Consider the following 12640-nt stretch of genomic DNA (forward strand, 5'->3'; position numbering starts at 1 on the left):
CCAAACTATAAATAGTTGTTATACGCTCTGATGCACTGAACCTATTTATAAATGCATAACTGCTTTTCTCTGCACTAATGGCAATACGATGCTGCACAGTTATGTCATAACCATACTGGTAACAAGCAAGCCTACTTACTGAGATATTTCACTTAGGGTCTGAACTAACTAGTCCAAAGAATTTTCTTAGTGCAAGCTGCAGCCCCACATGAGCTGGCTCTGGGCAGAGGTAAAAACAGACCCCAGGATTGGCCTATCTATTCCTGGGAACCTGCTGGCTTTCACCCTGAGTCTCCAGGTAAAGCGCTGCAGCCCCATGACTCCTGGTTAAAACCTTCTCAGGGTGAAGGTTCCTCTAACTCCCACTTACTCGATGACCATGTTCCACTAGCTCTCACCTACTCCCCTCCCACACTGTGCTAGCTCTCACCTCCTCCCCACTCACCTCCTCCTCCCCACCCATGTTGTGCTAGCTCTCACTTCCTCCCCACCCACGTTGCCCTGGCTTTCACCTCCTCCCTAGCCAAGTTGCGGTAGCTCTCACCTACGTTTCGCTACCTCTCACCTCCTCCTCACCCACGTTGTGCTACCTCTCACCTCCTCCCCACCCACATTGCGCTACCTTTCACCTCCTCCTCCCCACCCACGTTGCGCTAGCTCTCACCTCCTCTCCACCCATGTTCCCATAGCTATCACTTACTCCCCACCCACGTTTAGTTTGCTCCCTCCTACTACACGCCCCCTTCACATTCTAAATGGGCCTGCCTCATAAACACAGATACAACCTCTCTCTCCGATTCCTTATCTACTTCTTAACATTTTCTACATCGATTTCTAATTAATTCAGTTATTTTAATCAAAGTGAACGTTAGACACATGAATGGTACGAGTTATAAGGGGAAAATGCAAGTAGCATATAGATCTGCTTTAATAGCTTACTAGAGATCTACAGTGCATTCAGGAAACATAAGTGTACAAAAGTAGGAAGCTGGCAGTTTAGTGGATAAGAAATATTTGGCAGATGTGGCAGCAGCTCAGACTTAGTAAAATGTCACAGAAAAGTCAGGCCACCAATCAATGTGTCACGGTGGATTAATAAGGCAAGCAGTCCTTTATCCCCTCTTTAGCTAGAGAGGATTAGATCTAGAATCAAATGAACTCATCTTTTGCGGGATTGCTGGTCATAGCCATTAGACAAGCACATATTTGCTCAGACTACATCATCCCTTCCATAAAACAAGCATGTGATGCCTTATTATTAGTCTTCTAAAGTCATATAATACAATGATGTCAAATTGTTCAAAGGTCACCGTGATGCTCCCTTTATTAACACTCTAATTAGAAGCAATAGGTTTCTGACATCTCTTTGAACAAACGTTCCTACTTGTGTCAAAAGTCTTATAAAAAAAAAAAGCCCATCCTTGGTCCATCTATAAAGATAAGATAAATGGAAACAATAAAAATGAGAAACTGAAAAGAACATAAAAAGCTTATTAAATAAAATTACAAAAAGCTGTCACAAAAACATAGCACCGAATCTGACCATCTAACCCATCGTGATGAAAAGGTTAAACATAGGAGGTTGGTATGGCTTTCATTAAATTGTCCCCATATGGCAACACACCTGATCCATCACTTATCTCCGCTTATCCTGAGAGAAGTGATGGTTAAAGTGATGAATCCCAGCCTCTGTGTCATTCTGCGGGATACAGTCAAGGCATGGCCAGGGAACAGAACCAATGGGAGTGCTTTTTGCGCATGTGCACAGAGGTCTGAACGCACCACAGTTATGTTACCAAGCTGACTGAAGAAAGTATACCATGCACACGGAGATTTATTCAACTGAACACATCTTATGCACAGTACATAGCTGACGGGGCAAATGCATATGGGGAATTTTGCAGAATTTGCAAGTGGGACACCACAAAAAGTATGAAGCAACCATGCAGCCATCACATGCATTAAAGTACATGACAGCCGGAGTGTCCCTTTTAGTGCATCTGTTGGCGCTAAATAAACCTATACATACACACAGGAACATTTAAGGAGAAGGTAAGACCGTTTTAAAACAGAAAGTATCATACATTTTGCTCCTAGAATATCCCTGAGGTCGAGATGTTTTTTTTTTTATAGAATTTTTTATGGATCGGTGGACATTAGTCCTTAGTAGAAGGCATCAAATCACCTGTTTCGATGCTGTGATACAGAACACTCTGTTTTGTGAAAAGATCTGAATATAAAATACTGCTTTACTTAGAGCAATTGGGAGCATCTAGAATGCGTCCCCAGATGGCCAACAAAATGAATCATTAATGTTGTAGGCTGGAGCCTTTTAACTGTGATTTCGCAAAAATGTTATATTTAGCAAGCTTGCTGCTATACCAATAAATCCCACCATAAAGCTACATCCCCAGACCTAGGAATGCCTCGACTAGTAATAACACCATCACCTTAAAGCACCATCTCACTGCTAAGCCCCACCCACTTCCTCATAACCACACCCATTTTAACTAAACTCTGCCCTTCTCCACCTGACATTGATGATGTCATAACAGTGCTTCCAAAATTCCAACATCTATCCTAGCTAAAAGCCGAGATATAAAAAAATGACATGTTCCCTTAAATATTATTTGTTCATTTTGTTGAGAGTTTTTGGACGTTATTAGACATTGGTATTCTGACAATATATATGTTTTTACTTGATTTTCTAGAGCATTAACGTTACCCCATCTAATGTTGCTTTGACATTAAGTGAAAGAGGAAGTATATTTTAGGGTCTACACATCACTGCCTGCTGATACTTTTATAATAAACATGTAATACAATTAAAATAATTATTTTAGTTATGTATAAGCCTACACTAATTTATATAAACTGGCTAGATTACCTTTAAGAAGTATCCAAATCCAGATATTAAAGGGACGCTCCAGCCATTATGTGCAGTTTAATGCATATACTAGCCAGGTGGTCTGCTTACATTTCCGTTTGGTCCCCATGGGGGGTAGATAATGCAGATACGCTCATATGCATTTGTCCCTTTCCCCGCCACGAGCTATACGCCGTGCAGGAGACGTGGCACATATACCACCAGTCAGCATTAGGGTGGGCGCTGTGTGCATTTGGGGGGATATCAAACTGCAGCAGATATGCTTCCCATGCGCAGAAAGCCCTCCTATGGATTTCAATGGAGTATGCAGAAAGTCAAAGCATTGGAAAGGCGTTTAAACTTAAATACCTGAATATGCATTACGTGTAAGACTCATGTCTTACCAAAGTGTCCTTTTAACTATCCATTATGCAGGGCCAACACAAACTCTTGTTGCATTATTTCACAGAGGTTGGCCCTTCGTTAGTCTGTAGTGATATCTGTTCATTTAACCTCACTGAATACTATAGATGTAAAGCTTCTCCCTGCATGTTCTGTTTTAAAACAGCATATTTACTGTAACTAAGTTACTGATTAGCTCCCCGTGCAAAAGCCTTTAAAATAGCCACCAAAAAAACAACAAAAAGCAAGTTAATATATGTTGAGAAAAGGATAGGCAGATATTATTATTACTACTATTAATAATAATAATAATTATAATAATAATACATCACTCATCTAAACCAAGCCACATAAGTAAAGTGGACTATAAAGTCCAGAACCCCTCCCCCCCGCTGAAAACGATCCAGTTTATGGTTATCACAATTTCCGCATCCTGAGATGTTTTGTATTTTGGCTTTGATGTTAACAGGGCGCGTCCCTTCCTCATTACAAAAGTGTCTTTGCTAAAGCAGGAATACATCCATTTCTATGGATTCTCCATAAAGCGCAATGGAATTCAGTACGAATCAGTTTTACAATATTCAGTCCACACAATCAACTCTCCTTTCTTTTCAAGCCCCTGTTTATGCATAATCATCCATCGTGAGTCATTCTATACATCGTTGTGTAGGTAGGAGTATAAATCTGCTCTGTAAAAGACAAGTTTTGACACCACATTTCAGCTTGAACACATCTCTTCAGTGTTTTACGTGTGATTTGATTATTTGGTTGTATAAGCATTCAATTATTTTAAATACAGATACGACTGGGCTGTTCATTAGCAATCCAAAATCCCCACCTTTCCTAAAGCAGCACTTACCTCCGAGGTGAATCATCCTCTGGGGGTTAAAACAATGGCAACACGTATATACACTTTACACTCTACTACACACGCTAACTCCGTATCTAGAGTGAATAATTCTTCAAAGAGAATGTTGGCGCTTGGATACTGGGTAGAATAGAGAAGTCAGAGAACTCCGTGTGGATATTCCAATGAAACTGCAAACGCCAGCAGACCCATTCAGGCAGTCACCGGCAGCACGGCTGGGAGGTGTAATTGGATGATTGCTGAATTCCGTTCCCGGTCAGCTGCTTTTGGGATGAAGTGTCTGTGGGATTGTGCTCAGTGACATAACGTGTCCTACACTAGCCATTCCTGTCATAGGCACGAACACATTACTGGCATTCACAGCAGTCAACCGGCATGAACCACGCTGACAATGTCCAGCACACCCTTATCTGTAGTCTCCATTCTTGCTGGATACGCAGCACTCTGAAAGTAAGGGAAACTACAGCTCGACCAGCATTAGACAAGCATGTTATCTCGTATAAAACATTAGGGTATTATCAAAACAAGCAAAAAAACACACAACCCCACCCATTTTGCTTTACACTTTTTGAATGTGAGCGTGTGATTCCGATTTGATCTGTTACTCTCGCCCCTCTTCAGCTCCAATATTAATTCTCCTGAACATACTTCAAAAGAATAAAATGATAGCTCTTCCATCATGTTCTATGGGTTATTCACTTAAAGGGACACTCCAGTCATCATACACACCTTAATGCATATGATAGCTGCATGGTCCCTTTAAATTTTCATGTTGTCCCTTTTTTAAATGAATGGGGGGGATTCTGCGGAATACCACCATACGCATTTGCCCTTTTCCTCACCCCCAGCTGAATGCCATGCAGGAGATGTTCAGCCCTGCGATGGCTCAAGAAAAGCTGCGAGTGGGGGTCTTTTTAACCCTGCGCCAAAGTCACTCACACTGATTTCATTGGGACTGCTTTCCTGCCACCAGAAGAGTACAGCAGCCGATCAATCGCAATCATTTTCAGACCACAGAGGAGGGCAGAAGCTTCCTTTAATATGCATTCTTTTTTTATAGGGAGTGACAGTAAACTGTCCATTTAAGTGGAACCGACCCTTTAACTGTATAGAAAAAACACCACTATTAATGTAAATAGTTCTTTTATCAAAACCCAAATATTCAAACATGCAAAGTGTCTCTGTGTACAGTGAAAAATAACAAACGTAACACGACACGGAACAAACATTACCGGAATAACGTATCATCCACATCCTGCCTTAATGAATGGCCAAAATTAAAAGGGATTTTATTTCTTAATGGGATCTGGCATTTAAAGGGTTAACAGTATCCCAGAAACTGTATCCAGATTATAAATACACATGAAGAGTCTCAAGTACCTGCTAAGGGTACTTCATACTTTCTATAAAAAGAAGTTCTGCTGCCTCCCTTTATTCGTCGTGGTATTTTCAGTGGCGGCCAGCGTCCGGAGCTGTTTTATGTTATATCGGTGTAACGTGAGCTTCTATTTATTCATGTGAGTGAAACCTAATTAGTAGAAAACTACCTTCGGATCGCACGTCATAACTGAGGGCTCATTAAGGAAGCCGGGAGATAGTCTTCTAAACCAAGGTATCGACTTTCCCCATAGAAGTACAGTATTTGAGGATACTCTCCGTGGCTGATGTAACTGCCCCTTTAATAATTAGGCACAATTAAAATGCGGTATAAATACTCACTAAAATGATATACCGTATTGGCTCGGATATAGGCCGCACCCTAAAAGTTAGGTGCTTTTTTAAAGAAAAAAATTTCTTAGTAAAAAAAAAACACTTACAAATGCTGCCACTCTGCCCCCGCGAGATATGCTGCTTCTCTGCCCTCCCCAGATATGCTGCCACTCTGCCCCCCCCGAGATATGCTGCCACTCTGCCCCCGCGAGATATGTTGCCACTCTATCCTCCCTGAGATATGCACTCTGCCCCCGAGATGTGCCCCCCCCGGGATATGCTGCTACTCTACCCCCCCTTAGATATGCTGCCACTCTGCCCCCAAGAGCCCCCCCCCCTAGACTTACCGGTGCAGACTCCCCGGGTCTTGTAGGGCCGGCGGGGGACAGCTACGCAGTACGCGTACTCAACTTCCGGTGCTGGCACTTCCGCCGTGGGAAGTGCCGGCAAGGAAGATTGTTAGCGTACATTGCGCAGACGTTCACCGGCTGTGGCGATGCAAGCGTTAACAACCTCCGCTGCCGGCACGTCTGCAAGATGTGCTTTAACAATCTCCCTTGCTGGGACTCCCCCCGTGGGAATTCCCGGCAAGGGAGATTGTTAAAGCACATCGTGCAGATGTGCCGACAGCGGAGGCTGTTTACGCTCACATCGCCGCTGCCGGTGAACGTCTGCGCGATGCGCTTAGACAACCCCCCATGCCGGTGCTTCCCCTGTGGGAAGTGCTGGCAGGGGAGGCTGTCTGAGCGTATCGGAGAGTAGGATACAGGTCCCCTGTATACTATGTACTAATTATTGACCTTAATTTATATAGCGCTTCTTACAGTACATACATTCAGCAGACAAAACTAGAATTCACAGACTAAGAGAAACCCATACATTAGGTACAGAGGGATCTTCTCGCAAGCTCACAATGTAGAGGATCTTTGTTTCTTATGGAGTCTGGTAAAACAGACTGCATCAAAATATAATCACCATCCAGTTATATGTGATGTGAAAAATTCTACAAATAGAACCTAAAAGTCCATATATGGTATAAACCGTAGTCTTCTTGAGGATGCTGACAATGACCTTGGTACCCAATATGTCAATGCATATGATAGCTGCAGGGCCCCTTTAAATGACCATGCTCTCTGATTCTGCAGACTCCCCCATATGCATTTGCCCCTGCCCCCCCCCCAGCTATTTGCTGCGCAGGACATGTGTTGGGCCGAATAAGTCAGATAAGGGAGGACAGGCCAGCTCCAAGATCTCATCTGGTTGATCTCTTTGATATGTACAATGTAAAGAGAGCCAGATAAGCCAATAGAGGTATAGAGTTGTACCGTGTTAGCCATAGAAAGAGAAAAAGCAAATCTGGTAAAGATGATACCTTTATTGGCTGACCTATATTGGATTGCAAGCTTTTGAGACTATCTAGGTCTCTTCTTCAGGCATATTATACCTATATTACTATATTATCCCTGAAGAAGAGACCTAGATCCGTTATACTTTAAGTTAACCGATAAAGGTATCATCTTTAAAAGATAAGCCAGCAATCACATTCAAGATGCACTGGCATGGAGAGGCAAAAGACAGACATGAAGGCAATTAAATTCCACTAAGTGCATAAATGTTTGTCAGTGTGTGGGAATTCTTACAGAATGACTCGGGGTGCGAATAACAGCAGTAGGCTTCATCGCGCCCCCCGCCAGCTGCCTATTCCTCGTGTTCAAGCTTATATTTCAGCATTTCAAATCAAATACATAGTTGTATATCTTATTACTAACATAGAACCGCGCTAATGTCACTAGTGCCCTTCTTTTAGGTAAATAAGTGGTCTTTTACTCGAAAAAGCTGTTTAGTTGACCAGTGACTGCTGCCTGCCTCCTGGCAAGACGGTTCCACCAGAAATCCAGAGCATGTATGCGCATGGCCTGGCGTTGGAGGCATGCTTTTCCATACTCCCAATGCATTCACCTTGATGGCAATCATGCAGAATAAGGACGCACCAAATTGAAAAAACAATAGGTAAAAGTGTTTTGGAAGTGATTTTATCGATTTGTAGATATCTCCATTCAAATACAGTTGGGTATGTGATCCCTAATCACACCAGGCGTTGCTGATTTGAGTCAGTCTTTGTCTGACTCATCAGAATGTGAGGTTTTTTTATACATTTTTTTTTTTTAAAAAATGCTATATTTTATCATACAGAGTGCACTATTATTATTATTATTATTTATTTATTTTTTTCATGTCCTTTATTCTATATAACCCATTGGGGTGAGGGTGAGTTACGTTTATATTTACTTCTGTCTCTCCGCTCACTGTTGGTGGGTTGCACCACCAATACCTGTCTTTTATAAGGGCGCACCAGGCTGGCATGACATCAGGTCAAAAAAGGGCCCTGTAGCAAGTTGCACACAGAAGAGTCAGAGGGTTGAACGAGCTTTTTGCCACAACGTATGTCAACGAACTGCAGACTAGTGCAGACTTCATACGTTCTAGAAAGATTCAGCGGCTGATATTGAGTTTAAATTTAAAAAAATCAGCCCATTTGGTTATTAGACTTTTATGTACACCGATCAGCCATAACATTATGACCGCTGACGGGTAAAACTGATAATCTTGTTATCATGGCACCTGTCTGTGGGTGGGATATATTAGGCAGCGGGTTAAATTTTGTCCTCAAAGTAGATGTGTAAGAAGCAGGAAAAAGGTCTAGTGGAGTCCATGCCTTGAAGGGTCAGGGCTGTCTTGGCAGCAAAAGGGGGACCTACACAATATTAGGCAGGTGGTGATGATAATGTTGTGGTTGATCAGTGTATAGCTGCTTAAAGCAAAGGTGTCTCCAGCTCCTAAGTCATGACAAAAAGATTTTAAATGAAGATACATTTTAACACCAGTAATGCAAGCCGTACGTTTAAACTATGTTTAATTGAACAGGATGTCAGAATTACCCATCTGTTCCAGCACATTTTACATATATTTGAATAATCTTGATGGCAAAAATGTTGACTAAGCAGATACAAAATGTAACAAATGTGTATTTCTGTGTCTTGCTTTAACGGGAATGAAAGCCTGTTGCCTATTAAAGGTACAGTCTACTGTCTGACAGCCCTACTAAAGAGGATTGCATATTAAAGTACTTTAATATGCATTCTTCCTAAAAAGAAAATTAGACCCCCGGCCACAGCGTTCACCAAGCCAGTGCAAGAGGAGATGTGTTCTGCTTCACGGAAAACAGCTGAGGGTTGTGGAACGAGGGTAAATCCAAATGCCCCCCCATGCATTTCCAAGAGGAACACTATGGAAATTTAAATGCACCTCTCTGCTTTAGTAGAAGCTAATCAATGCTTACATTTCTTGGTGACCTTGGCCCATCCATAGCATGTGGATAGCTGATATCATTGTGAACTAGTTGTAGGACCCACTTCTCTTAGCTTAACATGAATTCTGGATATGGTGGGTCTAATTTTAAAACTTTGTTTCAGAATGACATAAATATGACCTGCATTTTGGCTCGGGTTTCACCTGCTGAATATATGAAGCGGGTCTGTACTGACCTGGTTAAAAGTGTCCATAAACCAGCAGGGTTAGTAACCTGGCAGCTCCTGGATTTTGTGACTGGCTCCTGTGTGTGGAGAGAATTTTTCAAGCCCTCCTCCAACACTACAGAGGAGGATTAAAGGAAAATGAATTTACGTGAACAAAAAAAATTATGTTTTCGTTCTCCCTCCAGTAATCAAATCATTTTATAGGGACAGAGGGGGAGCAGTAGTTGGAAACGAGTTTGTAGTCTGTCGGTAATAAAGGGAATGGAAATTAGTTCCATATAAATGCCTCTGGTCCTTGTATCTGCAATGGCTTAGTGCAGGGACGTCCAACCGGCAGCCCTCCAGCTGCTGCAGGACTACATCTCCCATCCTCCTCAGCCAGCCCCTTAGCTGAATGGGATTCACATTATGGGAGATGTAGTCCTGCAGCAGCTGGAGGGCCGCAGTTTGGACGCCCCTGGCTTAGTGTGAACACAGAGCAAGGGGCAAAGAAATCTTTGAGTGGGGACTCCACCTAATCCAATATATATTACATTAACACAATGGACTTCAGCACTTTCTAAGGGTACGTGCATGGATCACAGGTGACTATGGCTGCCTTACAATTCCTACACTTTCCTATTGGTATAGCCATGTAATGAAAACTTTTCATTTTAAACAGAGCGCTGGTAGCCCGGGTGTTTTGAAGTCAGAGGTTCCTTTGAACTGCTCCAAAACATGATGTTACAGAAATTAGCACTTTAGTATTAAGTTAGATCGTATTAAGTTGTGGCACATCTCGAACGGTTACAATTGAGTCATTTTTGATGACAACTAAGTCTGAGATTCCATTATGATCTACACACTGATGTTGGACGAGAAGGCCTGGCCCACAATTTTCGCTATAATTCATCCCAATGGTGTTTGATTGGGTTGAGGTCAGGGCTTTGTGTGGGCCGGTCAAGTTCTTCCACACCAAACTCATCTAACCATGTCTTTATGGACCTTGCAGGCCAGGCCTTCTTGTCCAACATCAGTGCCTGACCTCACAAAATGCTCTACTGGATGAATCGGCAAAAAATCCCACAGAAACACTCCAAAATCTTGCGGAAAGCCTTCTCAGAAGAGTGGACACCATTGTTCAAAGGGGGAACCAACTACATATGAATGTCTAGTCAGGAATATCAATCCTAATATATATATATATATAACACACAGAGACAATACAGGTTTGATTAAAGCTCGTCCTTTAAGCTGTGGGAGCTACCAAGCAAGCACTGAGTATACTGAGGACATTACTTATCCCACATTGATGAAGATAAGCAGTTCACTTATAAGGTACTTTATATTTGTCAGCAACATTATGCAAGAAAAGAAAGACATTATGAATAACTGCTGCGTCTATGGGGGCACAATCTTGTTTATTTTTTCTTCAGCAGTTACATTTTAGTAAGTATGCTACATTTAGAAGGCAAGAAATGAGATCATCAGAAGGTTGGGTACAAACAAATATCAAAAAGCGACTTTTTTTCCCATTTGCTTGAAAACTATATTGGAATACTCTCCTAATTAGTGGGTTCTGCACTATTTTACCCATGCTTATGTGCAGACACAAAATACAAAATTACCCCATATAAACTGCTGTGAGCCCAAACCGGGATTTGGGTCTCAAAGATGATATGTCCCTCTTAAAGAACAAAAAATGTGAGGTATGATACAGGAGAGGACAAGTGCTTTCTACAGACAACCAGGTACATACCTTCATTAAACAAGATAGTTACTACGATTCTGCACCTCTAATAAAATAAATCCACCCGACTAATGGCAATAATGCTATTACTGGCCTGCTATACATGAAGAAATCGGAATACAGTTTTCTACAAAACTGTGGGGGTTTTTGCAGGTTTTCCATATTTTTTTTGATACATACAATTTTGCTTCCAAGAATGTTTATAGAAGACTAGAAAAGCCATTATTTTTAAGTTTCCAATTTTAACACACATTGTCACCAATCCTCCAAAAATAGTAAGCTGAGAAAATAATAAATAGGATATTGGTATTTTGATTTCTGGAATCGACAAATGCATTTAGAATCTAGAAATGACCGGTCTACCCTGCTTATTTTTCCTAGAAAAAGAAATATATAACACAGTAAGAGGCGTTTATTTAATATACTGAAAGGGCTGTAAGCAGTGATATTTTTAACGCATGCCAGCTTCCTGATTCCCGGGATTTGTCGAAGACGGTTGTAACGTTATTAGTTCCCGAAGTCTTGTTAAATATTCCTCATCAATTGGAACTGTGTCTCGATTAGTTTTTCCTCTGCATCCCAAAGGTATGTGACAAACGAGAGCATAAAGCTTACGCTCTGATGTCATAATGTCTCAACGCAATTACACGTATTTAAAGCAGTAGGGGTCGCACATTTTATTTAACGATATTTACAAAACCGCGCTGACAATTTCACAGTTCATTTACACTGGATTACAATAGGTTCTCCGAAAATAAAGCTGGCAAAGGACCTGCAAAGTATAAAGCATAATAGCCCCGGAAAATATTTCTCATTGAGCCCTCCATCCTCGGAGGCCAGGCTTATAATATAATTAATACAGATTCCCAAAAATGCATTTTCCCCCTTACCTGCCAAACCACATAGTAAAAGCAGCAAAAACTAAACCAAAGCCCCCTCATCCAAGTAAATGTATCCAATGCATGTAGCGGCACATACATGTAGACTGCAGATAAAGCCCCGTTTAGGTGACAAGCGATTACACACTTAATTATATCGAAAAACGTCAACCTTTCAGTTCTAGACTACACCACCTTCTGCTTGCAGTTACTTCCTATTAACTATTATCCCTTTTCTGTGTTTTCTTTAATTAATTGTATTTTAACGTTTCTATTCTATCTCCTCTCTCATCTTTCCTCCAAGCCGTATACGTAAGGAACCTTTAGCCTTTGCTCAAAATTTGTAGTTCTTCTTTTCGACTCTTTTCAGAATATCTATATCTCTCTCAATATGGTTTCTCGAGAACGGTCCACGATTATACTAAAGCCTCTTTGTATACAATTACACAATTCTGCGTGTTTTTTCCACTTGTTTTTACTACCCTTGATTTTATGGTCATCACATAATTACTCCCAAGTCCTTTCCGTAGGTTTTACCATTAGATCAGTACCATTAATACTATATTATGTATAATAATCTACCTTACCACATGCAGAGCTCTCCATATGCATTCAAATGATATTACCACTACCACAACACTAAAAAAAATG

At 41.4% G+C, this 12640-nt stretch overlaps 1 protein-coding gene across 3 annotated transcripts in view; it reads right to left on the bottom strand.

The window, feature by feature from the left end:
* The window catches only part of PAK5 (p21 (RAC1) activated kinase 5), a 57191-nt gene that overhangs the window by 39865 nt on the left and 4686 nt on the right, over positions 1–12640 (bottom strand). Inside the window, exon 1 of one of the 3 annotated variants that reach the window (XM_053459513.1) lies at positions 4128–4388. The exons of the other annotated variants lie outside the window; for them this stretch is intronic. Coding sequence (XP_053315488.1) covers positions 4128–4143 — 16 coding nt within the window. The 5' untranslated portion in view covers positions 4144–4388. Of the gene's footprint in view, positions 1–4127; positions 4389–12640 lie in introns of those variants that run through there. 3 annotated transcript variants of the gene reach the window in all.

This window comes from Spea bombifrons, chromosome 3 (genome assembly GCF_027358695.1).
Source record: "Spea bombifrons isolate aSpeBom1 chromosome 3, aSpeBom1.2.pri, whole genome shotgun sequence".
Taxonomy (NCBI): domain Eukaryota; kingdom Metazoa; phylum Chordata; class Amphibia; order Anura; family Pelobatidae; genus Spea; species Spea bombifrons.